Source organism: Notolepis coatsorum (genome assembly GCF_963971535.1).
Source record: "Notolepis coatsorum genome assembly, contig: SCAFFOLD_858, whole genome shotgun sequence".
NCBI classification, from domain to species: domain Eukaryota; kingdom Metazoa; phylum Chordata; class Actinopteri; order Aulopiformes; family Paralepididae; genus Notolepis; species Notolepis coatsorum.
In genome coordinates, this window is record NW_028174628.1 from 20,001 (window position 1) to 46,430 (window position 26,430).

The 26,430-nt window shown below is 47.2% G+C and overlaps 1 protein-coding gene across 1 annotated transcript; it reads right to left on the reverse strand.

Moving 5' to 3' along the window:
• Positions 1-4,618: 4,618 nt before the first annotated feature.
• On the reverse strand, positions 4,619-22,432 carry LOC311247517 (protocadherin-1-like; the record flags this gene model as incomplete). The annotated part of the gene is made up of 2 exons (XM_084338556.1): positions 4,619-6,811; positions 21,638-22,432. Coding segments are annotated over 2 exons (2,988 nt in total), but the record flags the coding sequence as incomplete, so codon positions are not given.
• Positions 22,433-26,430: the final 3,998 nt, after the last annotated feature.

A 26,430-nucleotide genomic window follows, 5' to 3' on the forward strand; every position in this document is an offset into this window, starting at 1 on the left:
GCATGTTTTTCATTGACCATACACACCGTCCTGCCATGCCAGGTGATGACCTAGTTCCATGTGAACACAGTCCAGAGACTCTCACCTATAGTCACGGTGAGGCACAACAGATACTACGTCTCACATCGTGTGGAAAACGGAGACAAGACGACACTGGACTGTGTCACACTTCATAAATCAACATTCTGCTATGGAGATAACATCTGCCGCTTGGCTGTTAAAGGAATAGTTCAGATTTTTGGAATCCTAGCATCCTTATCCTTATCCTTATTAAAGACGTTGATCGAGAGAGTCTCCTCTCAGCACAATCTATCATGAAAAGGGTCAAGCTCCTGTCTGTACAAACTGACCAGGCACAGCTGAAACTGACCTTGTGTGCACTGTGGAGTAGGTTTCAGTTGGTTGTCTTAAGTCATATACTATACTGCTATACATGGCCTACTGTAAGGCTGCTGTTGCTGTCAAATAAGTACAGTAATAGCAAGTTATATACTGTACAGATGGAGTAACGTTTTCCGAGCACCATTCTACCTACGGAAATAGGCACCTCTCACGTCAGAACTGTCTCATATTTGTAGGTTAACTCTCATCTGCCAGGAAGTTGATCAATCTAGTGTGATCTACTGTATGCACAAAAACTACTGCTTCCCCCCCGCCCCAGGGATCTCAGTTAGAACAATAATTGTATAAGTTAAGCAGTGTTGTTGTGTTTATGTGATCTATTTCATTTTAACATGAATCCCAGCGAAGTAATGATCGTGATCGCCCTTGCTTATTTGTCTATAATTCCTCCGTCTCCCCAGTTAGTAGCTAGAATAATAGATAGATATGATCAATTTGACGTGCATACCTCATGATGATGAGTTAAGCCAAGCTTTTGTAGGCTTTGGAAAATGTAGTGGACACCTTGCTGGTAACAAAGCAGCCGAGATAGGAGAGGAACCAAATCACGAGTCTATGTGGACCTATACTTCTGTATGACGTGCTCTGATGTAATACTTTCTTCTTTCAGAAATTATTCGGAGGCATTTGCACTTCATTGGACATTATAGAGCCCAGCGGTGCCCACCCACTTCGATTGCGGAATAATTTGCTCTATGGCTGTTACAGCCTGTGGCAAAAAATTAAGATAATTGACAATCGTTTCAACCATGCAACGTGGAAACAGTTCTCCGAGATCATAAGGTGTATAGATTTAATAGGAATTAATGTAGTGGCGAGTCGACCAAGTGTCACAGTTTCAACCTAGTTTTGAACTGGCATTGTTAATCACTGTTCCCTGGTTCCAACCAGCCGAAAAGAAGTGTATGCAAATACTTTGTGATATTGAAGAGCCACAGGTTTTTGCGTTGAATAGAAAATATTACTGTAGCTAATCTAGGCCATAGCCCCAGAGGCTATGGCCATAAAGACATTTTATTTTGGAACTGGACAGGGGCAAATTTCACAAATGCATACAACCATATACTCCTTAGCTCCCGCATTCTAGTTACCCCAAAGCTACCTTAAAGGTACAATGTATATTTCTGTTAAAATAAGTGTTACAGTAGCTCTACATCACTGATAATGATGAATCTCTACATCACTCAGAGATGAATGTAAGTCAAACTAAGGAACTTGTCATATACCTCCCATGATCAACAGACAAACGACGGAGCAAGTGGATCATTTTAAATATCTCGGCACGTACATTGATAGCGATCTTAACTTCAATAAGAATACTGACCACATATTTAAATCACGCGATCAACGCCTCCACCTTTTACGTGAGCTCAACAACTTTTGTTCCACAAGCCAATCATGCAAACGGTTTATAAGAACCCAGTGGAGGGGATCTTAACCTTTAACATGGCCATGTGGTGGTACGGACATCTGAACATACAAAGAAGGAATAAGTTGCAGATGATAGTGAATTTGGCCTCTAAAACCATAGGGAAGCCACAGAAAGAGCTAAGCTACATCTACGGTGAAGTGCTTAGGAAGAAAGTTAGGGAGATAGTGGGTGACCCCTCTCACCCGCTCTGTGGGGAGTTCGAGCTGTTGCCCTCTGGTAGTTGTTACAGACTATCTACAGTAGGGCAAACCTAAACACTTTTAAAAGCTCTTTCATTCCTAATGCCATTAACCCTTTCACTGCCACACGACAGCCGGTTAACCCTTTCACTGTGACAATACAGAAGGTTAGCCCTTTACTATCACACAACCGAGGGCGATGCTCCATCATTAGCATCATTAGCGGATGATGCTAATGATGGAGCATTGCCGTCGGTTGTGTGATAGTAAAGGGTTAACCTTCTGTCGTGTGGCAGTGAAAGGGTTAAGGAATTTTATTAATCTTGCACTCATTAGACCCGGTCCTTGTTGATGTAAATATTGTACTCCTACGTCGTTCTCTGCACTTTTCCATTACAGATGTATGTATATGTATGTCTGCTGTCATTGTCATTATTGTTGTTCTATTTGTTTGTTCAAATGGTGAGACCAAAGACTAAACTAAGCATATAGAGTGCTTGGTTTGTTCCCACTTCATCCAATCAGGAGAGAGAAGAACCCTAGATATGTTTACTTATATCAAGAAATCTTGCCAAGCCAAATTTGCTAACTGCACTGGCAGATTATATAACTTGTTTCAAGCACATTATTTCCTTAAAGCTAGTTTTTATTTCTTATTTTCGTCACACCATTTTTTGCAGCGTGGAGTTCTCTCTCCTGATTTGGAAAAGTGGGAGCTGGATACCAGAAAATGTATTTCCTCTTTACTGCATACAAACATGACTCAAACCAGTCTGGTTACTGACCAGACACACATATCAGTGATGGTTGTCAGAGAATGTAGAGCTACTTGTCAAAACACCACGTACAGCACCTTTCACAGTGGTTCATAAAGGTGACATCTAACCGAATGAATGGCGATTTACTCAGCTATCTTCACATTTCAAACGATGAATGGGAACGCATGAAAGAACGTGCAACGACACCCACAGTGCTTCAGTGCGGTGCTCTGAGAACGGGGAAGCCAGCGGGAGAAAAGGACCGCCGTGGAGCACAGCAGCATGTAAGGAGGCGCGCTCAGAGGCGGACAGAAAGCCGTGCCACTTTGGAAACCCTGAACCATCACTTCCCCGGCGCCTCATCCACTTAATGCAGTATTACTGTATGTACGTATAACAGTACGCATGACCCTACTTGAGAGCTCTCTTTAGTGTACATTTCTAGTTCACTTAGAGGCCATGCAGTACTAATACGGTAGTAATAACTGTTATAACTCACTCACGTTGCCTCCTATAGGGAGGTGTAGTCTGACGTCGACCTGGACCGCCCGCGAGGTCCACCCGTATAGGGATTTATCATTGGGAAAATGGATTATCGTAACAAGTCTGCCTCATGAACATTGAAAAGCTTTCCATTTTTGCACAAAATGAGTTCCCTTCTATCACTAACATAGCATTTTTGTTTGAAATAAAATGTCTTTTTATGATTAATTGCGAATATTTTCACGTTGAGCTATAGATTGTGGATGAATACACACAGAAAGCTACACCATGCCAATGTTCATGCTTTATTTGTTTTAAACAAGACGATTTAGAAATGGACCATGGGGGGAAATACATTGCGTTTTCAAGATGGTGGACCGGCCGGAAGCAGCGATGACGTAACCACTACACCTCCCTATAGACCAGGAAGTAACCACTACACCTCCCTATAGACCAGGAAGTAACCACTACACCTCCCTATTGGAATGTTGACAGCCTGTTCATTTCTACCCTGTTGAAGACTAGTTGAGGGAATAAACACCTCCAAACTGTTTTCAAAGCAGCGCTAAGCTATATCCAGCGTGTATAGCCTTCGTCCTATGCCCTGTCGATGACCCATTGGAAATACTGTAGTGTCGATGGCTTCCCCCGATGAAAACACTGTGGCATGTTTATTTGTGGAAGGGCGCGCGACAGCAGAGTGTCGTGCCAAATGCAGAGCACAGCAGAGCGTAAATGTGTCAGCGGCATGGATTTACGCATCAGAGGGGGCATCTCCATGATTGAACACTATATAATAATATCTAGTGTCGGTCTGTTTATGCTTCACCTTCCACTTTTCGTTCTTTTGAAAATCCACCTGTACATATGTGTTGTTGTGGGCCATAGAAATAACAATCCATGGGACCACCCCCCCCCCAAACTTTGGTGTATGGTGTGATTTGATCTGCAGATTCGAATAAAGCACATAGCGCGCGTGTGTGTGTGTGTGTGTGTGTGTGTGTGTGTGTGTGTGTGTGTGCGCGTGTGTGTGTGTGTGTGTGCGTGTGTGTGTGTGTGTGTGTGTGTGTATGTGTGTGTGTGTGTGTGTGTGTGCATGTGTGTGTGTGTGTGTGTGTGTGTGTGTGTGCGTGCGTGTGTGTGTGTGTGTGTGTGTGTGTGTGTGTGTGCGCATGTGTGTGTGTGTGTTTGTGTGTGTGTGTGTGTGTGTGTGTGTGTGTGTGTGTGTGTGTGTGTGTGTGTGCGCGTGTGTGTGTGTGTGCGTGCGTGTCCACATGGCAAAAGGCATACACCCAAAACATGTCTGAAACATTATCGCTCCACCGACAGTAGCTATACGCCATTTAAAGAAACGTGGTTCCTACCTGTTTGCTGCTGCTGTACTTCTGCTGGGTGGCCTTGTAGCTGTAGTCTGAGTACTGGTCCGAGCCGGTGGAGTTGTCGTCTCCTCCGGTGCCCACGAAGGTGTTGGTGGCGGGGAGGTCCTGGACCGCCTGGTGCTTCTGGGAGGCCGAGGGCGACTGGGCCTGGAGCTGGATGGAGGGCAGGGGAGAGTTGGAGCGGTAGTGCCTGCCGAGGTCCGGGCTCCCCGGGGGGTAGGTGAGGGGCAGGTGGATCCTGGGGCTATCACTGACCCCATCCAGGTGGAACTTCAGACTCTTCTGAAGGCTGACCTCCTCCTCTTCCCCCCCAAGGGGTTTCGGGGACTTCTGCGGTTTTCCTTTCCTTCCCCGTTTGCCTTTTCCATTCTTGGGCCCCTGCTTGGGCGCGTACAGGTCCTTCGACTCCTTCTTGCCGGCCTGATAGCCGCTCTTGGTCTCCGTCTGGATGTGGTGTCGGATGAACATCACCGCCAGGATCAACATGACCACCACCGCCACGCCGGCGAGGCTCCCGTACAGGATGTTGCTGCGCTGCGCCGCCAGGCCGTCCTCGGGGTCGCCGGCGATGTGGACGTCCAGCGGCATGCTGAGACTGTGGCCCACCAGCGCCTCCACCAGGCTGACGTTGGAGATGGTCTCGTTGACGTAGATGTGGACCATGACGGTGGCGTGGCGCGCGGGCTTGCCCCGGTCGCTGACCTGCACCACCAGACGGTGGAGGCCGCTGTGTTTCCGGGTCAGCTCCTTGGCCAGCGTGATCTCACCGTTGGAGGGCGATATGCGGAACAGCTGGTAAGGGTTCCCGCCTACGATGCTGAAGACGAGCTCCGCGTTGGGGCCGCTGTCCAGGTCCTCCGCCTCCACGAGCTCCACGTGGCTGTCCGGAGACGCGAGAGGGGACAGGCGGCGGAAGGAGGAGTTGGCGGGCTTGGTGACCACGGGGTTGTTGTCGTTTTCATCCAGCACATTGATGGTGACGCCTACGTATGACGATCTAGGGGGATCTCCGCCGTCCACCGCCTTCAGACGGAAGGTGTAGCTGCTCTCCTTCTCCCGATCAAACGAAATGCTGGACAGAATGGTGCCTGTGCCGTTTTGGACCACAAACTTGCCCCCGTCGGGCTCGACGGTGAGGCGAACGTGAGCGTTCTCGCCCCGGTCCATGTCCGTGACGGTCACCATGCCCACGGGACTGAGGGGAGGCATGTTCTCCAGGACCGAGAAGCTGTATCCGCTCAGCATGAACCGCGGGTCGTTGTCGTTGCGGTCGAGGACGTTTATCACCACGGTCGCCGTTCCCTTGTGACTGGGTGACCCTTTATCTGCCGCCATGACCCGGAACTCGTAGCGCTCTTTATGCTCTCGGTCCAGCGGGCTTTTGGCTCTTACTTCCCCCGAATTCGGGTCGATCTCGAACAGGCCCTTGATAGACGCGTCCGCCACAATGCTGTAGACGAGTTCGGCGTTAGTGCCGCTGTCGGCGTCCGAGGCCGCCACCTCCACCACCCGCTCGCCGGGTTGGTTCTCCTCGGGGAAGTCCACCTCGAACAGGGTCGGCGAGAACACCGGCGAGTTGTCGTTCACGTCGGTCACCTGCACCTTCAGGCTGTTGGTGCTGGAGAGCGCCGGGTTGCCCGAGTCCACCGCCACGATCTCCACGCGGTAATCCCTCACCCGTTCGTAATCCAGCGGCGTGGTGGTCTGCAGGAAGTACTTCCGCTTGTTGTCGCTGGACGAGTCGCTGGCGGGCCGCAGCTGGAAGGGCACGTCGCCGGCCACCACGCAGGTGACCACGGCGTTCTCGCCCTCGTCCCGGTCGGACACCTGCACCAGGGCCACGGCCGTGCCCACGGGCATGTCCTCCGATATGTTGGCCACGCCGTCGCTGTGGGTCACGAGGCCGATGCCGCGGATCTCCACGGCGGGCGCGTTGTCGTTCTGGTCGGTCACCTCGATGGTCACGAAGGTCTTGCTGCTCTTGGGCTGCGGCCCCTTGTCCCGCGCCACCACGTAGAACGACAGGCTGCTGATCTCCTCGCGGTCCAGGAGTCCCTTGACGTAGATGACGCCGCTGGATCGGTCTATTCGGAGGAGCCTCGGTACCGGGTCCACCGCCGGGTGCAGCGCGTACTCGATCTCCCCGTTAGGGCCCAGGTCGGAGTCGTCGGCTTTCACCTGGACGGGAAGAGAGAAGGCCCCGCGGGTTAAAGGTGTGAATAACGGGTTACAGTTCAACAAGTCAAGGTTAGAGTTAAAGGTAGCATGTATATAATCTCTTCTGAATATATCCATGTGAGATATATTACGTGAGCACTATTCAACACAGCCTCTGTCAGTAGTTTTCTATGGGCATTGTTATCGTCTGTCTATTGTCTGAAAAAATAAACTGACTATGCCCCCCCCCCCTCATGGGACCCCATGGGACCGATTTCTCACTTTTTATTAAACTAGGCACAGTGATGCGTTATTTTTTTCCGTAGCCGCATTTCTGGCAAGACGCTCTCTGATTGGCCGACGCCTGTTTCTACACCGGTTAAGCTTAGGCACTCTTTCGAAGTTGGTTAAGGTTAGAGTTTGTCTTAGAGCGTGACGATAGAACGCCAGGTAGTTTGCAGGCTGTTCGACACAGAGATGGGCAAAGACACAGCTCGCATTAAGTGAAAGCACCTATGAGCTCAAGAAAAAAAGAAAAAAAGAAATATATTATAATTTATATATCCTCTTAACGTTCGGGGGGCCCCAAACAACCTTTTGCACAGGGCCCGCAAAAAGCCTGAAACTGCCACTGTCATTATGCATCGGCGCTGTGGTTTCGCTGTGATCAACATGGCTAACAACAAGCAAATCAATTCTTTCTATTTTAAGGAATGTCCTGTAGGATATGTCGGCAACATAAGAAGCCAGGCAGCTACTAGGGGCAGCTGCTGTTTGTGTTCAATAACAAGAGAGGCGTGTGTCAACTGTGCGTCTGTATTGCAACCAATAACATCACATAGTTTACATCCTGGTCCCTGCTGGGACGTACCAACTGAACACACCACTGGGGGGGGGGGGGGGTTATATAACACGCTGGTCCCTGCTGGGACGTACCAACTGAACACACCACTGGGGGGGGGGGGTTAGGGTATATAACATCCTGGTCCCTGCTGGGACGTACCAACTGAACACACCACTGGGGGGGGGGGTATATAACTTCCTGGTCCCTGCTGGGACGTACCAACTGAACACACCACTGGGGGGGGGGGGGGGTGTATATAACATCCTGGTCCCTGCTGGGATGTACCAATTGAACACACCACATCACATTCCCCATTCCCTTGTAACAGTAGCCAGATGCGTGCGTTCATTGAGTCTCCATGCCAGTCCTACCGAAAGGACAAGTGAGACCGACGCGCATCATCTGACAACCACAGTCCTGCCACGCAACGTCACGTGGAGTTGTATGTATGTAGGTATTTCATGTCAGTTTTAATTTCAACTGTATTTGTAGGTCTGTGTACTAGCTATCTGTGGATATTTTTATTTAAATTTGTATAGTCAAATGTTAAATAAAACCCCTGCCAATACATTAACTACTGTAGCAGTAAAAGAGAAATATAAATCTGATTTCTAGATTTAAAAAAACATGCTCATTTATGTCATAACTTAAACTCTTCATCTGCTACTTGCAGGTGAAGACAGACCTTCTGCAGGGGGAGCATCTCGCAGCCTGCATGAGGGTCTCCATCCACTCGGGGGCTTCCGCTACCGGGAGGCCCTTTGAAATGTTCCTCAGGAAACCTAGGAGGGCAATGACCACAACTGTGCAATGTGCCATTGAACCATTGGCTTTGTAAGGGTTGTAAATAATTAATATGGGTGTTGTATGTGCCTCCCTGTATTGTAAATAGTTAATATGTGTGTCGTAACTACCGTATGTATAATTGTGAATAAGTAAATGTATGTGTTTTAAATAAATATAGTTAATATATCGTTTCATTTCAGCTCAGTGTAGATAAATGCACCGATACTAACAACCACCTTACTGCGCGCGTCTATGACGACACTGTTGACACCGCGTATCCGTGACACGCGCCCCCCTCATTTTCTACTTCTAAATTACATGCTATACTATGTTATTTGATACTATCTTGTCTAGCACAGTCTCTGGAGCGTAACAGTAAGAAGCATTTTGTATGAAAGTATTCTGTACTTCTGTATGACAACTATTAAAGAAACTTGAAACTTGAAACTTGTAGTTATTATGATAACAAGACTATTCCTATAGTAGTTATTATGATAACAGGGCTATTCCTATAGTAGTTATTATGATAACAAGGCTATTCCTATAGTAGTTATGTGATAACAAGGATATTCCTATAGTAGTTATTATGATAACAAGACTATTCCTATAGTAGTTATTATGATAACAAGACTATTCCTATAGTAGTTATGTGATAACAAGACTATTCCTATAGTAGTTATTATGATAACAAGGATATTCCTATAGTAGTTATTATGATAACAAGGCTATTCCTATAGTAGTTATGTGATAACAAGGCTATTCCTATAGTAGTTATTATGATAACAAGACTATTCCTATAGTAGTTATTATGATAACAAGGCTATTCCTATAGTAGTTATGTGATAACAAGGCTATTCCTATAGTAGTTATTATGATAACAAGGCTATTCCTATAGTAGTTATGTGATAACAAGGCTATTCCTATAGTAGTTATTATGATAGCAAGGCTATTCCTATAGTAGTTATGTGATAACAAGACTATTTCTATAGTAGTTATTATGATAACAAGACTATTCATATAGTAGTTATGTGATAACAAGACTATTCCTATAGTAGTTATTATGATAACAAGGCTATTCCTATAGTAGTTATTATGATAACAAGGCTATTCCTATAGTAGTTATGTGATAACAAGACTATTCCTATAGTAGTTATTATGATAACAAGGCTATTCCTATAGTAGTTATTATGATAACAAGACTATTCCTATAGTAGTTATTATGATAACAAGGCTATTCCTATAGTAGTTATTATGATAACAAGGCTATTCCTATAGTAGTTATTATGATAACAAGACTATTCCTATAGTAGTTATTATGATAACAAGGCTATTCCTATAGTAGTTATTATGATAACAAGGCTATTCATATAGTAGTTATTATGATAACAAGACTATTCCTATAGTAGTTATTATGATAACAAGACTATTCATATAGTAGTTATGTGATAACAAGACTATTCCTATAGTAGTTATTATGATAACAAGACTATTCATATAGTAGTTATGTGATAACAAGGCTATTCATATAGTAGTTATGTGATAACAAGAATATTCCTATAGTAGTTATTATGATAACAAGGCTATTCCTATAGTAGTTATTATGATAACAAGGCTATTCCTATAGTAGTTATGTGATAACAAGACTATTCCTATAGTAGTTATGTGATAACAAGACTATTCCTATAGTAGTTATGTGATAACAAGGCTATTCCTATAGTAGTTATGTGATAACAAGAATATTCCTATAGTAGTTATGTGATAACAAGGCTATTCATATAGTAGTTATTATGATAACAAGACTATTCCTATAGTAGTTATGTGATAACAAGACTATTCCTATAGTAGTTATTATGATAACAAGACTATTCCTATAGTAGTTATGTGATAACAAGACTATTCCTATAGTAGTTATGTGCCTATACGCAGAGCACCATCCACCCCACTGGAATAAAAAGCGTTCTGTGTTGCCACTTTAGTGGTCTTCCAGAGAAATATTTGTGTCTATATCTTTTGAGCATGAAATTAAACGAGATGTGTAATGTTCTATGCTATGGTTTTACTTTATGTTGGAGGAGAGAGGCGACAGCACTGTCCAAGACATAACCCCCCCGAGGGGATCAATAAAGGCGTATCATATCGTTCCACTGCTGAATCTATTTCCATAAAAGATGCCATTGTGTTTCCTCAGAGCAGCATGGGGTGCCAGGGAAGGGTGTGAGTGGTCGAAACAAGGGCGTATAGTGCAGAGAAGAAAACTATGCAAAAGGCTCGGGAAATATCTGCGAACCAATCATTGGGACTGAGGCCATGTTCACGCTCCGTTTAAAAAACTATCCTCGTCCACACGGCGGGGTTTTTAAAAATACCTCCGTCCGGACGCAAACGCAGAAACGCATATATACATTTCTCCAACAAGCATGCCGAGCCAGTAGGTGGCGATACGCGATATCTCAAATACCATAGAACAACAGTCTGAGCATGCGTAGTGAGCTGATTTTCATTGCCGGCAAAAACTGAAAAGTAAAATAATGTAGTGACAGACAATCTGAAAAAGAGAACTTGTTGGCGGTGTGAAAATATGCAGACAAACTAATTAAATATCTTTGGAACCGTTTGTGTTGAATTGTATCTGAATCGGGAGATCTTCTCTCAGTCAAAATTGAAAGTCTATATCTAATTTGCATTAATGGTAGTGCACATAGAATAGGGCTATGTTATTGAAATACATTTTCTCTAATGAACGCATCTACAGTATTTCTATATTTCATATCGTTTCTCTATCTACTCCAGTGCGCCGTCCGACAGATTCGGCCATCAGACGCTGCTTGTGTGTAAAGGGGGATTTATCTGTTATCTAGTTAGGCCTAGTGGACATTTTCGTTGACATAAGTCGATTTAAATTTGTTTTATTAAGTTAATATAAAACCGTCTTTAGAACGTGTTTGAGTTTGTTAAATACACGCTTTTGATTTTTTTTCAATGGCGAGTGACGTTTCTTCGTTGTCCGCTTATTTCTCGCCACATATCAAGCCTGCATCATTAGTAGTGGAAGCAAATTAATCTGTCCACGCTGAATTAATCCCTCTACTTTAATTTTTTATTTATTTATCCATGGTTAACTCACTGGGGGGTCCGGAACTCAAGATTAGCCACCTTCAGATGGCAGGGAGAGGCACGGGGTGTGATGTGTATTTTAGTTGATTTATTTATTAAACACTCTTTACTCTTTAATTAATTAATTAATTAATTAATTAGTTATTTATTTCCATATTATTAAAAATGTTCAAACTTACAGAGCCACTGCAGAGTGGCTGAAGAGTCGCAGGTTGCCGACGCCTGCTCTAGATATGTGTTTAACGTGGCTACACGGATCCACTGAGACAGATCTTTGAAAAAATCTTCACAAACTTTTCTCTTATTAAAATAGAAATATTTACATACGTAAAACGCGTTTTTACGAAAATCACTGTTTACTTTTTCGGGAAAAAATGCCGTTTACGTGTGGATGAAAGGCCCAAACGTAGAAGAAAATGTGTGTTTTGCTAAATATCCGGATTCGTGTGGACATGACCTGAATCCCCCTGGTAGTTGGTTGGTAGTTCAGATACAGCTTTCTGGACTGAAACACGGTCCAGCTTGTACAACATTATTTGAGTGCATCTTTTCCTTTTTTCTCTCTCTATATTTGAATTGGTGCAGACATATACTGCCTCTCATTGACATTCAGGGCTTAAAGGATAACTCCAACATTTTGGGAAATTAGCTTATTTAACATCTTCCCTGGAGTTAGACAAGAAGATACATACCTTTTTTGTCTCTGTGCGTGCATTTAGCTTTGGGAACAGATGCTCCGTTAGCATAGCTTAGCTTCATCACTGGAAGTGAGGCAGGACAGTACCCTGACGTTCCCTACAGGTTTGTTGATATTCTCATTCCTTCAAAGGATCTGAACCGATTGAAGTTTATGGATGCCATGACTTAAAATCCTCTTACCTTGACGATTTAAAGCTTCCCCAATTTAGAAAACAGTAATCCAATGGCTGGTATTGATATACTACTAACTACTGCACGCTAACGGAGCTAACCGGACACTCAAGCAGATAACGAGAGCAATGACTTCCTTTCTGGGGGGTTTCAAAATAAAAGAGCGACGTCTATAGCAGCGGAAAACGTTTATTTTGTACATTATCTAACGTTAACACAAACCTAAACTAACTTTAGGTTAGTTGTAACGTTAGTTTAGGTTCGTGTTAACGTTAGATAATGTACAAAATAAACGTTTTCCGCTGCTATAAACGTCGCACTTTTATTTTGAAAACCCCAGAAAGGAAGTCATTATATTTGCTTTACACATCCTGTTCTGCGTTAGCTCCGGTTAGCTCCGAGCCTCCAGTAGTTAGTAGTATATTATCAATACCAGCCATTGGATTACTGTTTTCTAAATTGGGGAGGCTTTTAATCGTCAAGGTAAGAGGATTTTAAGTCATGGTATCCATAAACTTCAATCGGTTCAGATCCTTTGAAGGAATGAGAATATCAACAAACCTGTAGGGAACGTCAGGGTACTGTCCTGCCTCACTTCCAGTGATGAAGCTAAGCTATGCTAACGGAGCGTCTGTTCCCAAAGCTAAATGCACGCACAGAGACAAAAAAGGTATGTATCTTCTTGTCTAACTCCAGGGAAGATGTTAAATAAGCTAATTTCCCAAAATGTTGGAGTTATCCTTTAAGTTGAATTTAGATGTTACATTTGGATATTTAAAGGGGTTATTAACTCATTCAGCGCCAATGACGAGAAAACTCGGGTTTTAATCGTTATTTCTTTTATTAGCTATATCCATTCATTTTCATCCATCCAGCCTGATGTTATCATTGGGAATGGGTCTGAGCTTGAAAAAGGTCAAATACTGCCACCTATGCCTTAGGTATTGCACTCTATTAGAAATGGTGTAGTTTATTTTCAGGGCTGATCTGAGCCGTGCGGGCGGGGTTTAAATACTCAGACGAGGCAGGCCTTTACAACGATGGCATGGTACACTAACCCCGCCCGCCTGTTCATGTGTAACGCTCGGTACTGTGGGACGGACCTCCACGAGCAGTATTTGGAATGGCGATCAGATAATTGGATTATTTCTTTTGCATTACATCAGAGACAAGGTAAGAAAACTATATATAAAATCTTGCGTTGATCTGAAATTTCTTTCTACCGCGATCGATGCCGTGTGTGTCTGTGTGGCTGTGTGCCGTTGAGTGCAGGAGGTGGCTGGGGAGCCCCGCGCTACGAGGGTGTTTTCATGCTTGCATGAGGAAGGATAGTAGTGATGATCTAGCATTGATTTCAGGAAGATTCGATAATCAGGCGAAAAATTACAACGTGTTTAGTGTATTCCACTAAAGGGCTATTATCGCGTATTTTCCTGGAATTACTCAGAAGCACCCAAACTATACTCGTATTCAAAACGGTATAAAACGGAAATGTACTGATGAAAAAAAAGTCTGTTTTGTACATGTTGACTGGAAGCAACTCACTGACAATCGACGGGTGTATTAGACCCATAGCTATAATATAAGATATAATTTAAGCACTCGCAAATCTCGCAGTCTCCCCATTGATTAAAGCGATGGCGTACTAGCGCCCTCTGGCGCATTAAGCGATGGCGCAATTATGAGTTAAAGTGGGCAAAATATATATGGGGATGTGTGTTTAAGATCCACTTCCCAGAGATGTCACAGCATGATTACTCATTGCATACTGTATGTATTCTACAAAATAAATTAAAAAAAAATAGTTTCAATTTGAATGCGATCATTTAAATTGCTTCATGGGTTAATTGTGATCGGCATGTTGCAATAGTTTTGTATCAGAGAGATAAGAAGAGAAACATAATTATTCTTAGGTGTATAATGGGATGTTTCTTTTTGGGGATTTGGTATTAGAAACACAATCTATCTCAGGGAGCAACTGATGTGCAACTGATGTGCATAGGTTAATTGTTACTCAACTTTGGTTAAGCTGTACTGTGCTCATCAGCTGTTAAATTCTAAGGACACAGCATTATTTGATTGCCATCAAGTCTCTAATATCGCAAGTAGGTCCAATTTATAATGAAACGCAAGATCCTTGTGCTCTAATGATCAGGATAAGTGCTCAATGAAGAAACCCACTCTCATTGCCAAAAGAAAGTCTAACATGCCTATAAATGCCTATAAATACTTTATACAGTATTGGCTGTTCCCAAGTCCAGGCTGAAGCTTAGGGACGACCGTGCTTTCGCTGTGGCAGCCCCAACGCTCTGGAACGAGCTGCCCACTCTGCAGGTTAGACAGGCCCCCACTCTGCATGTTAGACAGGCCCCCACTCTGCATGTTAGGCAGGCCCCCACTCTGCATGTTAGACAGGCCCCCACTCTGCAGGTTAGGCAGGCCCCCACTCTGCATGTTAGACAGGCCCCCACTCTGCATGTTAGGCAGGCCCCCACTCTGCATGTTAGTCAGGCCCCCACTCTGCATGTTAGACAGGCCCCCACTCTGCAGGTTAGGCAGTCGCCCACTCTGCATGTTAGGCAGGCCCCCACTCTGCATTTTAGGCAGGCCCCCACTATGCATGTTAGGCAGGCCCCCACTCTGCATGTTAGACAGGCCCCCACTCTGCATGTTAGACAGGCCCCCACTCTGCAGGTTAGGCAGTCGCCCACTCTGCATGTTAGGCAGGCCCCCACTCTGCATGTTAGACAGGCCCCCACTCTGCATGTTAGACAGGCCCCCACTCTGCATGTTAGACAGGCCCCCACTCTGCATGTTAGACAGGCCCCCACTCTGCATGTTAGACAGGCCCCCACTCTGCATGTTAGGCAGGCCCCCACTCTGCATGCTAGGCAGGCCCCCACTCTGCATGTTAGACAGGCCCCCACTCTGCATGTTAGGAAGGCCCCCACTCTGCAGGTTAGACAGGCCCCCACTCTGCATGTTAGACAGGCCCCCACTCTGCATGTTAGACAGGCCCCCACTCTGCATGTTAGAGAGGCCCCCACTCTGCAGGTTAGGCAGTCGCCCACTCTGCATGTTAGGCAGGCCCCCACTCTGCATGTTAGGCAGGCCCCCACTCTGCATGTTAGACAGGCCCCCACTCTGCAGGTTAGACAGGCCCCCACTCTGCATGTTAGACAGGCCCCCACTCTGCATGTTAGACAGGCCCCCACTCTGCATGTTAGACAGGCCCCCACTCTGCATGTTAGGCAGGCCCCCACTCTGCATGTTAGGCAGGCCCCCACTCTGCATGTTAGACCCCCACTCTGCATGTTAGACAGGCCCCCACTCTGCATGTTAGGCAGGCCCCCACTCTGCATGTTAGACAGGCCCCCACTCTGCATGTTAGACAGGCCCCCACTCTGCATGCTAGACAGGCCCCCACTCTGCATGCTAGGCAGGCCCCCACTCTGCATGTTAGGCAGGCCCCCACTCTGCATGTTAGGCAGGCCCCCACTCTGCATGTTAGACAGGCCCCCACTCTGCATGTTAGACAGGCCCCCACTCTGCATGTTAGGCAGGCCCCCACTCTGCATGTTAGACAGGCCCCCACTCTGCATGTTAGACAGGCCCCCACTCTGAAGGTTAGACAGGCCCCCACTCTGAATGTTAGGACCCCACTCTGCATGTTAGACAGGCCCCCACTCTGCATGTTAGACAGGCCCCCACTCTGCATGTTAGACAGGCCCCCACTCTGCATGTTAGGCCCCCACTCTGCATGTTAGGCAGGCCCCCACTCTGCATGTTAGACAGGCCCCCACTATGCATGTTAGTCAGGCCCCCACTCTGCATGTTAGACAGGCCCCCACTCTGCATGTTAGACAGGCCCCCACTCTGCATGTTAGACAGGCCCCCACTCTGCATGTTAGGCAGGCCCCCACTCTGCATGTTAGACAGGCCCCCACTCTGCATGTTAGACAGGCCCCCACTCTGCATGTTAGACAGGCCCCCACTCTGCAGGTTAGACAGGCCCCCACTCTGCATGTTAGACAGGCCCCCACTCTGCATGTTAGACAGACCCCCACTCTGCATGTTAGACAGGCCCCCACTCTGCATGTTAGACAGACCCCCACTCTGCATGTTAGGCAGGCCCCCACTCTGCATGTTAGACAGGCCCCCACTCTGCATGTTAGACAGGCCCCCACTCTGCATGCTAGGCAGGCCCCCACTCTGCATGTTAGACAGGCCCCCACTCTGCAGGTTAGACAGGCCCCCACTCTGCATGTTAGACAGGCCCCCACTCTGCATGTTAGACAGGCCCCCACTCTGCATGTTAGGCAGGCCCCCACTCTGCATGTTAGACAGGCCCCCACTCTGCATGTTAGACAGGCCCCCACTCTGCATGTTAGACAGGCCCCCACTCTGCATGTTAGGCAGGCCCCCACTCTGCATTTTAGGCAGGCCCCCACTATGCATGTTAGGCAGGCCCCCACTCTGCATGTTAGACAGGCCCCCACTCTGCATGTTAGACAGGCCCCCACTCTGCAGGTTAGGCAGTCGCCCACTCTGCATGTTAGGCAGGCCCCCACTCTGCATGTTAGACAGGCCCCCACTCTGCATGTTAGACAGGCCCCCACTCTGCATGTTAGACAGGCCCCCACTCTGCATGTTAGACAGGCCCCCACTCTGCATGTTAGACAGACCCCCACTCTGCATGTTAGACAGGCCCCCACTCTGCATGTTAGACAGACCCCCACTCTGCATGTTAGGCAGGCCCCCACTCTGCATGTTAGACAGGCCCCCACTCTGCATGTTAGACAGGCCCCCACTCTGCATGTTAGGCCCCCACTCTGCATGTTAGGCAGGCCCCCACTCTGCATGTTAGACAGGCCCCCACTATGCATGTTAGTCAGGCCCCCACTCTGCATGTTAGACAGGCCCCCACTCTGCATGTTAGACAGGCCCCCACTCTGCATGTTAGACAGGCCCCCACTCTGCATGTTAGGCAGGCCCCCACTCTGCATGTTAGACAGGCCCCCACTCTGCATGTTAGACAGGCCCCCACTCTGCATGTTAGACAGGCCCCCACTCTGCAGGTTAGACAGGCCCCCACTCTGCATGTTAGACAGGCCCCCACTCTGCATGTTAGACAGACCCCCACTCTGCATGTTAGACAGGCCCCCACTCTGCATGTTAGACAGACCCCCACTCTGCATGTTAGGCAGGCCCCCACTCTGCATGTTAGACAGGCCCCCACTCTGCATGTTAGACAGGCCCCCACTCTGCATGCTAGGCAGGCCCCCACTCTGCATGTTAGACAGGCCCCCACTCTGCAGGTTAGACAGGCCCCCACTCTGCATGTTAGACAGGCCCCCACTCTGCATGTTAGACAGGCCCCCACTCTGCATGTTAGGCAGGCCCCCACTCTGCATGTTAGACAGGCCCCCACTCTGCATGTTAGACAGGCCCCCACTCTGCATGTTAGACAGGCCCCCACTCTGCATGTTAGGCAGGCCCCCACTCTGCATGTTAGACAGGCCCCCGCTCTGCATGTTAGACAGGCCCCCGCTCTGCATGTTAGACAGTCCCCCACTCTGCATGTTAGGCAGGCCCCCACTCTGCATGTTAGGCAGGCCCCCACTCTGCATGTTAGGCAGGCCCCCACTCTGCATGTTAGGCCCCCACTCTGCATGTTAGGCAGGCCCCCACTCTGAAGGTTAGACAGGCCCCCACTCTGCATGTTAGGCCCCCACTCTGCATGTTAGACAGGCCCCCACTCTGCAGGTGTTCAAATCACGCCTCAAAACACACGACTATGCCTGCACCTCATGGTACCAAAGCACCTCAAAGGCACTAAAAAACAAATTACAAACATCTCAAAACAAGCTAGTCAGACTACTGCTTGACCTTACTCCTAGAACCCACCTCACCCCTGCCCACTTTGACAACCTAGGATGGCTTAGAGTAGACAACAGAGTACAGCAACTTGCAATGGGCCCGGTCTACAAGATACACTACACGACCAAGATACCCATGTACATGTCAAAATACTTCCCATAGGTCAGTGAATACCACGATCACAACACCAGAGGGAGCTCCACAAATCATGTTAAACCCAGATTCGGCTCAAACAAGGAACTAAACACGTTTTGCAATTATGCCACATCAATGTGGAACGCCCAACCTAAAGCTGTAAAGGAATGTGAATCACTACCCACTTTCAAAACCACTCTCAAGGAACACCTACGGGAGACTGCAATTCGAAACTGGCCCCTACAAATGTCCTAACCCAGTTGCACAGTAAATGACCAAGTATGGCTTTGTCAGTATTCCAATGTACAGTGTACAGTGTCCCCCACCCCACCCCTACCCAACCCCCCCCCCCCCCCCCCCCCAATGTACAGCCACCACCCACCCAACCCCACCCCACATACCCAACCTCCTCCAATGTACAGTTTCTACGTCAAATGTATATACACTCTTTTTCTGGACACTTTTTGTATCACAAACAGTGCTGTATTTGCAAATCTGGTATGTCATAAATGTATAGATGTAGCAGTACTGACTATCTGTATGTCATGTATGTCATATATGTTATGATGAATTGAAAATGGGGGACCCTGATGTAAACAAGACGAAAGTCTTTGTCTGGTCTGCATCCCCTTAACAATTGTATGTATTGAGCTGTACTGTACTGTACCCATTCTGCAATCTGTTAATAAACTTTTCAATCAATCAATCAATCAATCAATCATTCAATCAATCAATCAATCTATTTGTTCTGGCTTTTGGTTTTTAAACAGTTTTTGAGAGACCTGCCTTTTTTATGTGACATATTGATTATGTTTTTATTGTGTGCTTTCATTTGTCTATGTATTTATGTTCTTATCTTATGTTGTGGGACTTGCACAGCACTTTGCTCAACTTTTTTGTTTTTAAATGTGCTTTATAAATAAAGTGGATTGGATTGGATTGGAATATGGAAACTACACACTACAAATGGCTCCCAAACAGCATTTCCAACTTCAACAGACCTGTGCCCCTTTGATGTGAGCTCCAGGTACAGTATTGACAATGCTGACGCTACACCCCTACCACATGGCCCCTAATGGCCACCACAACCCAACGGGCAGTTAGATAGGCAGTGAGAGCAGCATATCACCAGGGTTATAAAGTGGGCACCTCTGCCGTTGGGCCCACAACACCTCGGGAAGGCTCAAGAGCTAGCTAGCTCCGGCATCCCTGAACCCCCCCTCCCCCCTCCCTCCATACTAGCTCTCACTGCCCATGCTCCCCACATGCAGAACATCCTAATGTTATCCTATCCTTAATGTCGAAAGCAGTATATTCCTGATAACAATATCACAAATTAAACAGAAACTAAATAAAAATAATACTAATATTCTAGTCACCCAAACAACTGCCTCTCTGAACTGCTGCGGTCAGGCAAGCGCTACCGGAGTCTCATGGCCGGTACAGAGAGACTCAGAAGGAGCTTCTATCCCCAGGCCATCAGGATGCTCAACGACAATAACACTATACAACAACCATCAAATGCACTCACAGCACACACATCCACACGCACACACTAACTTTAAATAAACACTCACCTTACCACTCACTTTACTCACTTTAGACACTTTAACAAACTTTATATTTATCTATAATTAAAGAGATTTGCACCACATTCATACCTCATTTGCAACCTACCCTACGTTTTGTACCGCTGCATTGTACCTCACTGATACTCATTTTACTCTGTATTGTATGTTGTATATATATTGACTTTATTGACTTTTTACTTACTTCTTAATTACCTTTTTTACTTATTTTATTTTTACTGTATGCAGCACACTCTCAGGGGCTCATACAGAAACAAGCATTTCATCATAAAGTATTCTGTATTTTGTCGTGACTAATAATAAACAAACTTGAAACATGAACTAATTTCAAACTCTACCCACAAATGTCCATCTCTCAAAATAGTGATATAGTCAATCATGGTATGAACGTGAATTTCAGTAGGTAGTAAATTATAACACTACCGTATGCATACTGCACCTTATGTGACACTGTGAATACTGTGAATATATATTTCAGTTAGTTAGATAGTCAATTATATTGACCTAATTGTTTACACTGCCTGTGTTGTTTTTACTACCTGTACCCCCCCCCCCCCTTCCCCCACGCTGCTATGATGCCTGAATTTCCCCAAGGGGATCAATAAAGGAATATCTTATCTTATCTTATCTTAACCAACCCTCTACATCCCACTTCTTCTACCTTATGTACAGTATCCTTCTTATACATACCCTAGCTTTCCATCCTCGCTGTTCAGTTTCTGTTGCCAAATCTGCACATCTACGCTGTTTTCCTTTCACAAGCGTCCTCTAATATGAACCCACTCTGTGAAACACCAGCTCACCTGCAGGACAGAGTGACCCACGGGGCTGTTCTCAGACACTCTGTGAAACACCAGCTCACCTGCAGGACAGAGTGGCCCACGGGGCTGTTCTCAGACACTCTGTGAAACACCAGCTCACCTGCAGGACAGAGTGGCCCACGGGGCTGTTCTCAGACACTCTGTGAAACACCGGCTCACCTGCAGGACAGAGTGGCCCACGGGGCTGTTCTCAGACACTCTGTGAAACACCAGCTCACCTGCAGGACCGAGTGGCCCACGGGGCTGTTCTCAGACACTCTGTGAAACACCAGCTCACCTGCAGGACAGAGTGGCCCACGGGGCTGTTCTCAGACACTCTGTGAAACACCAGCTCACCTGCAGGACAGAGTGACCCACGGGGCTGTTCTCAGACACTCTGTGAAACACCAGCTCACCTGCAGGACCGAGTGGCCCACGGGGCTGTTCTCAGACACTCTGTGAAACACCGGCTCACCTGCAGGACAGAGTGGCCCACGGGGCTGTTCTCAGACACTCTGTGAAACACCAGCTCACCTGCAGGACAGAGTGGCCCACGGGGCTGTTCTCAGACACTCTGTGAAACACCAGCTCACCTGCAGGACAGAGTGGCCCACGGGGCTGTTCTCAGACACTCTGTGAAACACCAGCTCACCTGCAGGACAGAGTGGCCCACGGGGCTGTTCTCAGACACTCTGTGAAACACCAGCTCACCTGCAGGACAGAGTGGCCCACGGGGCTGTTCTCAGACACTCTGTGAAACACCAGCTCACCTGCAGGACAGAGTGGCCCACGGGGCTGTTCTCAGACACTCTGTGAAACACCAGCTCACCTGCAGGACCGAGTGGCCCACGGGGCTGTTCTCAGACACCTCGGTCTCGTACACGGACTTCTCGAACTTGGGCGTGTTGTCGTTGGCGTCGGTGACCACCACCCTGAGCAGGGCGCTGCTGTATCGCTGTGGGTTCCCCCCGTCCACCGCCTTGATGGTCAGGTCGTAGGAGTCCTTCAGCTCGCGGTCCAGGCCCCCCAGCACGATGAGCTGCGGCAGCTTCTCGCCGCGGTCCTCCGCCACCTGCAGGCCGAACAGCGTGGCCGCGTCGGGCCCCGCCGCCAGGGCGTAGTCCGCCACGCCGTTCCTCTCCGAGTCGCGGTCCGTGGCCAGCGGGATGGAGAACAGCGCGCCCATGTGCGTGTTCTCGGGCACGGAGATGGTGAGCACGGAGGAGGGGAACTGCGGCGTGTTGTCGTTGACGTCCTGCACCTCGATGCGGCCCTCGATGAGGCGCGGGCTCTGGCTCTTGATCAGGTCCGTGACCGACACCTCGAACTCCAGGAAGCAGGGCCGGCCCTTCGCCGGCGTCCTGCAGTCCCGCAGCGTCTCGCGGTCGATGGAGGTCTCGGTGGTGAAGATGTCTCCCGTCTTGCCGTCCACGCGGAGGTACGGCGCGCCCACCTCCAGCTTGTAGAGGTGCCCGGTGTCGGGCAGGCCCTGGTCCGCCGCCAGGCTGCCGATCAGCGTGTTGGGAGGCTGCTCCTCCTGGACGCGGTACAGGATGCTGCCCGCGGCCCGGCCACACCGCGACGCCAGGACCCACAGCAGAAGCGCTCCCAAGTGCCGTTCCATCATGTCATCCGGTTAGTGCGCCTGCGGACAGAGAGAGGAGAGGACGTTATTTGTGCGTTTGCTTTTGAAAATTGTGCATTTTACACGTTGTCTTTCTAGTAGGGATGTTTTCGATATTGGCTTTTTTACCGATATCCGATATACCGATATTGTCCAACTCTTAATTTCCAATACCGATATATGCGGGGTTTCCCCCCCCCCCAAAAAACTGAATAATCTCAGGTAATTAACATTACTTATTACATGGCGTTTTAACATTCACCGAAATGCTTGATTGCGATTGGTCAATAGCCCCTGACAGCGGTGAATTCTTTTTCGATAATCACCGGTGATTATTGTTTTTCGCAGCTGGAGCAATCAAGCCCCACTGACACACAGTGTTTCAGTGCAATCAGACACACCTGCCGGCTGCCGGCGATAACAATAATCACTTTATTTGGGCTGACAGAGCCACAGAACAACTGCGTCTGCATTTGATCTGGTTTTGTCGATGTAAAATGAATTATATTGTTAGTAAGTTAGCCATGTAATAAGCAGGATAATGTATAGCTATACTCGGTCATTGTCGCAAAATAATTGACCTTCACTGACGTTTAAAACATTATATTTTAAACTCTGTGTCGGTCAATTATTTTGCGACAATGACTTCGTAGCAGCTATACATTATCCCTTACATATCTCGTTACATAACATTATGCATACTTTTGACAATAAATAAAATAAGAATGTGTTCTTACTTTCTTGCCTGGGTAAATAAAGGTTAAATAATTGTAAAAAAAAAAAAAAAAAAAGTAATAATAATAATAAAATAAAATAAGATATTTGAAAACCGATACCGATAAATATTACATTTGAATGCCAATATCGGACATCCCTACTTTCTAGGGTTATAATTCCTTAAGTTATACTACATAAGAGAGAGCACACAGGCCATGCTGTAGAGCAGTGTTTTAAGTTTAGAGGGAGATGATATGTGAGCTCCCAATATACTTGAACCACAATACCAGCACAATATCATTCTATATACCTACTAGAAGGTATATACTGTACCTACTTATACACCTGCATATAACCCTAGCTGTACATATCCCTTACCTATCTTTATACCTGTATCACTGTACATAATAATACTACAACTCTGTAGATACATCTGATTAGCAATATCACTCAGTAGTACTAATTTATATATTTTATATCCAGTTCAATCTCCTGTACGTTGTATATTACTACTGCACTTTACTGTTACATTTGCACTCTGGCTGGACGCCAAACTTATTTCCGATGTGCTGTACTTGTGCTGAATGATGACAATACATTTTAATCTAATCTGATACAATATTGCAATGCTCACATTTGGTGCTATACGTAGGGATAGTATAGACCAGGGGTTCTCAAACTTTGTATACCACAACCCCATTTTACTTAGGATTCCTTTTGGCGACCGCACACTTTATTGCATAATTTCAACGTGGAATTAAGGAATATCAAAATAAAAGCACACAATGTTGAACCTGATCATGCATATTTATTAGAAAATTGTATTACAGCACTATGCTATCAATACGCATTTATAAAACGAGGCATATTTAGCCAAAATATGTTGCCGGAACATATAAAAAAAAATGTATCTTGCCAACGCACGACCCCACTGTCACCCGCCCACGACCCCACTTTGGTTCGCGACCCGTAGTTTGAGAAGCGCTGATCTAATCTAATCTGATACAACAATAATTGCAATTCTCACACAGGCCTTATTAAATATGCAGGCTCTGAACAGCGAGAGCGTCCTCTCCTCACTAACACAAGTCGTGTGTTTGCGGCGCAATGCCCTTTTTCAGTGAAATACTTCTGTCTTTATTTTTAGAGTGCCGCTTCGACGGCCGGATCCATTTATCGAGCGCCATTGTGTTTGTCAAAGTAGCACTCGCCGAGGGGCGGGGTCAACACGAGTGTGTGTCAGGGAGAGAAAACTGCCGGCCCCCGGTTTGAATGAAGTATCCGCGAACCAATCAATCACTCTGCTCCGACGGGGGGTGGTGGGGGGGGTGTTACACGCTGAGTGAGTACACGACAAATCCAGCTCCGACACCCCTCCAGCTTAACTACACGGGAGGCGGGTCTAGCTAAGAAAATCTATCCCCACCACTCTAGCGTTAATGCCATCATTTATTTCACCCTCTCTCAGATAAGAGAAGCATTTCTCCCGCATGATCGATGGAGCAATCTATTCATCATATACACCGTGTCCCATTTACCAAAAACAAGAGTCATATTTCCCATGCGGTCAACACACACAATGCAGGATTGTTCTCGATAGCCGTTGGCCTTGTTACAACTCTACAAAGAGCAACATATGGCGTGCCCCCTTTTTGAAATTAAATTTGTTATATTGCATAAAGAGATCAAGGCTGTTTGAGCGCAGCATCCATCACTATATCCACACGGTAGCCCCCCCCCCCCCCCCCCCCCCCCCCCCCCCCCCCCCCCCCCCGCCACAGCAGGAGAACGGAGTCTAGCGAAGCAAATTACCTCGCCGGAGGAAAGGCGTATTCAACAATAAAAGGGGGAAATGTACATTTTTCAACATCATAACGACGGCTCACCGTGTTTTCCTTTATCACCTTTTCCCTCACAAATAAAGAGGGGAAACATATTGTGGCAGCTGCTGCGCGAGATATAATACAGACATAATGTGAAATTGTCTGCAGACCTCACCCACACTGAGGCCCCGCGGGCGATGTAACGTTATTACAGAACACTCCCGGACATCCCCACCTCTGGGTCCGGGAGGGAGGGCGGGTCAGAGAGGTGGTAAACCCAACAGAACTAACTGCACATTATCCTGAAAGATACAACACCCCCCCCCCGTGTATCTTCTGAGGCGCACGCCTGCACCCTCTGAATCACACACTGCTGTCTGTAGCACCAGAGAGAGAGGTCTCCACCAGAGAGGTCTCCAACACAGAGGTCTCCAACACAGAGGTCTCCAACACAGAGGTCTCCAACACAGAGGTCTCCAACACAGAGAGGTCTCCAACACAGAGGTCTCCAACACAGAGGTCTCCAACACAGAGGTCTCCAACACAGAGGTCTCCAACACAAAGGTCTCCAACACAGAGGTCTCCAACACAGAGGTCTCCAACACAGAGGTCTCCAACACAGAGGTCTCCAACACAGAGGTCTCCAACACAGAGAGGTCTCCAACACAGAGGTCTCCAACACAGAGGTCTCCAACACAGAGAGGTCTCCAACACAGAGAGGTCTCCAACACAGAGAGGTCTCCAACACAGAGAGGTCTCCAACACAGAGAGGTCTCCAACACAGAGAGGTCTCCAACACAGAGAGGTCTCCAACACAGAGAGGTCTCCAACACAGAGGTCTCCAACACAGAGGTCTCCAACACAGAGAGGTCTCCAACACAGAGGTCTCCAACACAGAGAGGTCTCCAACACAGAGGTCTCCAACACAGAGGTCTCCAACACAGAGGTCTCCAACACAGAGAGGTCCACCAGCCCACCCTCCAACACAGAGGTCTCCAACACAGAGGTCTCCAACACAGAGGTCTCCAACACAGAGAGGTCTCCAACACAGAGAGGTCTCCAACACAGAGGTCTCCAACAGAGAGGTCTCCAACACAGAGGTCTCCAACACAGAGGTCTCCAACACAGAGAGGTCTCCAACAGAGAGGTCTCCAACACAGAGGTCTCCAACACAGAGGTCTCCAACACAGAGAGGTCTCCAACACAGAGGTCTCCAACACGGCCCAGAGAGGTCTCCAACACGGCCCAGGAGTGGAGGGAGGAGACCGGCCCAGAGGTCCAGCCGTGTGTTTTCATGTGGAAACAGGGAACTTGGGGGCTCGTCCCTCTTATCATCGCGTATACAGCTTGGCCAACGACGATGGGGGGGAGGGGGAGTCCCTCTCTTTCTGGGGTTTCTTTCTTTTTATTGGTTAATTCTGTAATATTCCATGTTTGATTCCTAACCTGCTATGTCTC